Source organism: Macrobrachium rosenbergii, chromosome 8 (assembly GCF_040412425.1).
Source record: "Macrobrachium rosenbergii isolate ZJJX-2024 chromosome 8, ASM4041242v1, whole genome shotgun sequence".
NCBI classification, from domain to species: domain Eukaryota; kingdom Metazoa; phylum Arthropoda; class Malacostraca; order Decapoda; family Palaemonidae; genus Macrobrachium; species Macrobrachium rosenbergii.
Genome location: NC_089748.1, coordinates 31,512,346 through 31,514,845, shown reverse-complemented (window position 1 = coordinate 31,514,845; position 2,500 = coordinate 31,512,346). Strand labels below are relative to the sequence as shown.

The 2,500-nt window shown below is 35.0% G+C and overlaps 1 protein-coding gene across 1 annotated transcript in view; it reads left to right on the top strand.

Moving 5' to 3' along the window:
• Nucleotides 1–2,500, top strand: part of LOC136840648 (nephrin-like) — a 482,146-nt gene that overhangs the window by 5,907 nt on the left and 473,739 nt on the right. The window contains exon 2 of the mRNA XM_067107345.1: nt 233–528. Within this exon, the coding sequence (XP_066963446.1) occupies nt 450–528 (79 nt within the window). The 5' untranslated portion in view covers nt 233–449. The remainder of the gene's footprint in view (nt 1–232; nt 529–2,500) is intronic.

The following is a 2,500-nucleotide window of genomic DNA, read 5'->3' as shown; positions in this document are numbered from 1 at the left end:
CTCTGTGTGTATTAAATGAATGACCATGTTCCCCACCACCCCCCACTTGCCCCCTACGAGGAAAAAAAAAAAGCATTATGACAAAGGAACAAAGGAATATACTTTAAAAGCTTACGTGCAAGGTGACGTCATCGAAAAGAAAGATGCATATTAAGAGAAATTGAACTTCTATGTCGTTTTTTATTTTTTTAAGTCTTATCGAGGTGAACTGATGTTCAGTTGTTCATTGCAGAGAAAGAAATAGTTAGAAATAGTTATTATTATTATCATTCACCCTAGACAAAGTGGCCCCTCCAAAAAAATAAGGCTAAGAATTTGAAAGAAAGAAAAAAAAAATGATCTTGTTTTGAAATTGGGAAAGTGAGTGGTTTCTCCATGAATTGTTTTATTCTAGTGAACGCAGAGTAGAAAAAACAAGGGATTTAGAAAAAAAACTCAATTGTTTTTTAATGATGATGGCACTGCTAAGGACTCTGTGCGTTTTGGGATGGATAACACTGGCGTCAGCTGTCACAGAGGATTCTGAAGGTAAGGTCTGGCTTGAAAAAGTTCTTTTAATAATAAGTATAAAAAATATGAGCATGCATCTCTCTCTCTCTCTCTCTCTCTCTCTCTCTCTCTCTCTCTCTCTCTCTCTCTCTCTCTCTCTCTCTATATCTCTATATATATATATATATATATATATATATATATAAATATACAGTTTAACCTACCAAGAAAGTATGTTTGTATTTCTCCACATCGATTATAGGCGTCATACCTTGGCATTTCATTTCTTTGTCAAGCTAAACACAACAGCATCACATTTCTTTGTCAAAATAAACACGAGAGCATCACATTTCTTTGTCAAACTAAACAAGAGAGCATCACATTTCTTGGTAAAACTAAACATGACAGCATCACATTTCTTTGTCAACTTAAACACGAGAACATCACACTTCTTTGTCAAACTAAACACGAGAGCATCACATTTCTTGGTCAAACTAAACACGAGAGCATCACACTTCTTGGTCAAACTAAACACGACAGCATCACATTTCTTTGTCAACTTTAAACGAGAACATCACATTTCTTTGTCAAACTAAACACGAGAGCACCACATTTCTTTGTCAAACTAAACACGAGAGCACCACATTTCTTTGTCAAACTAAACACGAGAGCATCACATTTCTATTTCAAACTAAACAAGACAACATCACATTTCTTTTTCAAACTAAACACGAGAGCATCAAACTTCTTGGTCAAACTAAACACTAGAGCATCACATTTCTTTGTCAAACTAAACACGAGAGCATCACATTTCTTTTTCAAACTAAACACGAGAGCATCACATTTCTTGGTCAAACTAAACACGAGAGCATCACATTTCTTTGTTAAATTAAACACGAGAGCAGCACACTTCTTTGTCAAACTAAACACGGGAGCATCATATTTCTTTGTCAAACTAAACACGAGAGCATCACATATCTTGGTCAAATTAAACGCGAGAGCATCACATTTCTTGGTCAAATTAAACACGAGAGCATCACATTTCTTGGTCAAACTAAACACGAGAGCATCACATTTCTTGGTCCAACGAAACACGAGAGCATCACATTTCTTTGTCAAACTAAACACAAGAGCATCACATTTCTTGGTCAAATTAAACACGAGAGCATCACATTTCTTTGTCAAACTAAACACGAGAGCATCACATTTCATTGTCAAACTAAACACGAGAGCATCACATTTCTTGGTCAAATTAAACACGAGAGCATCACATTTCTTTGTCAAACTAAACACGAGATCATCACATTTCTTTGTCAAAGTAAACTCGACGGCATCACATTTTTGTCAAACTAAACACGACAGCATCACATATCTTTGTCAAATTAAACACGAAAGCATCATATTTTTTGGTCAAACTAAACACGAGAGCATCACATTTCTTTGTCAAACTAAACACTAGAGCATCACATTTCTTGGTCAAACTAAACACGAGAGCATCACATTTCTTTGTCAAACTAAACACGACAGCATCACATTTTTTGTCAAATTAAACACGAGAGCATCACATTTCTTTGTCAAACTAAACACGACAACATCACATTTCTCTGCTAAACTGAACACAAGAGCATCACATTTCTTTGTCAAACTAAAAGCATCAAATTTTTTTGTCAAAGTAAATACGAGAGCATCACATTTCTTTGTCAAACTAAACACGAGAGCATCACATTTCTTTGTCAAATTAAATACAAGAGCATCACATTTCTTTTGTCAAACTAAACACGACAGCATCAAATTTCTTGGTCAAACTAAACACGAGAGTATCAAATTTCTTTGTCAAACCAAACACGAAAGCATCACATTTCTTTGTCAAACTAAACACGAGAACATCACATTTCTTTGTCAAACTAAACACGAGAGCCTCACATTTCTTTGTCAAACTAAACACGACAGCTTCACATTTTTTTGTCAAAGTAAATACGAGAGCATCACATTTCTTTGTCAAACTAAACAC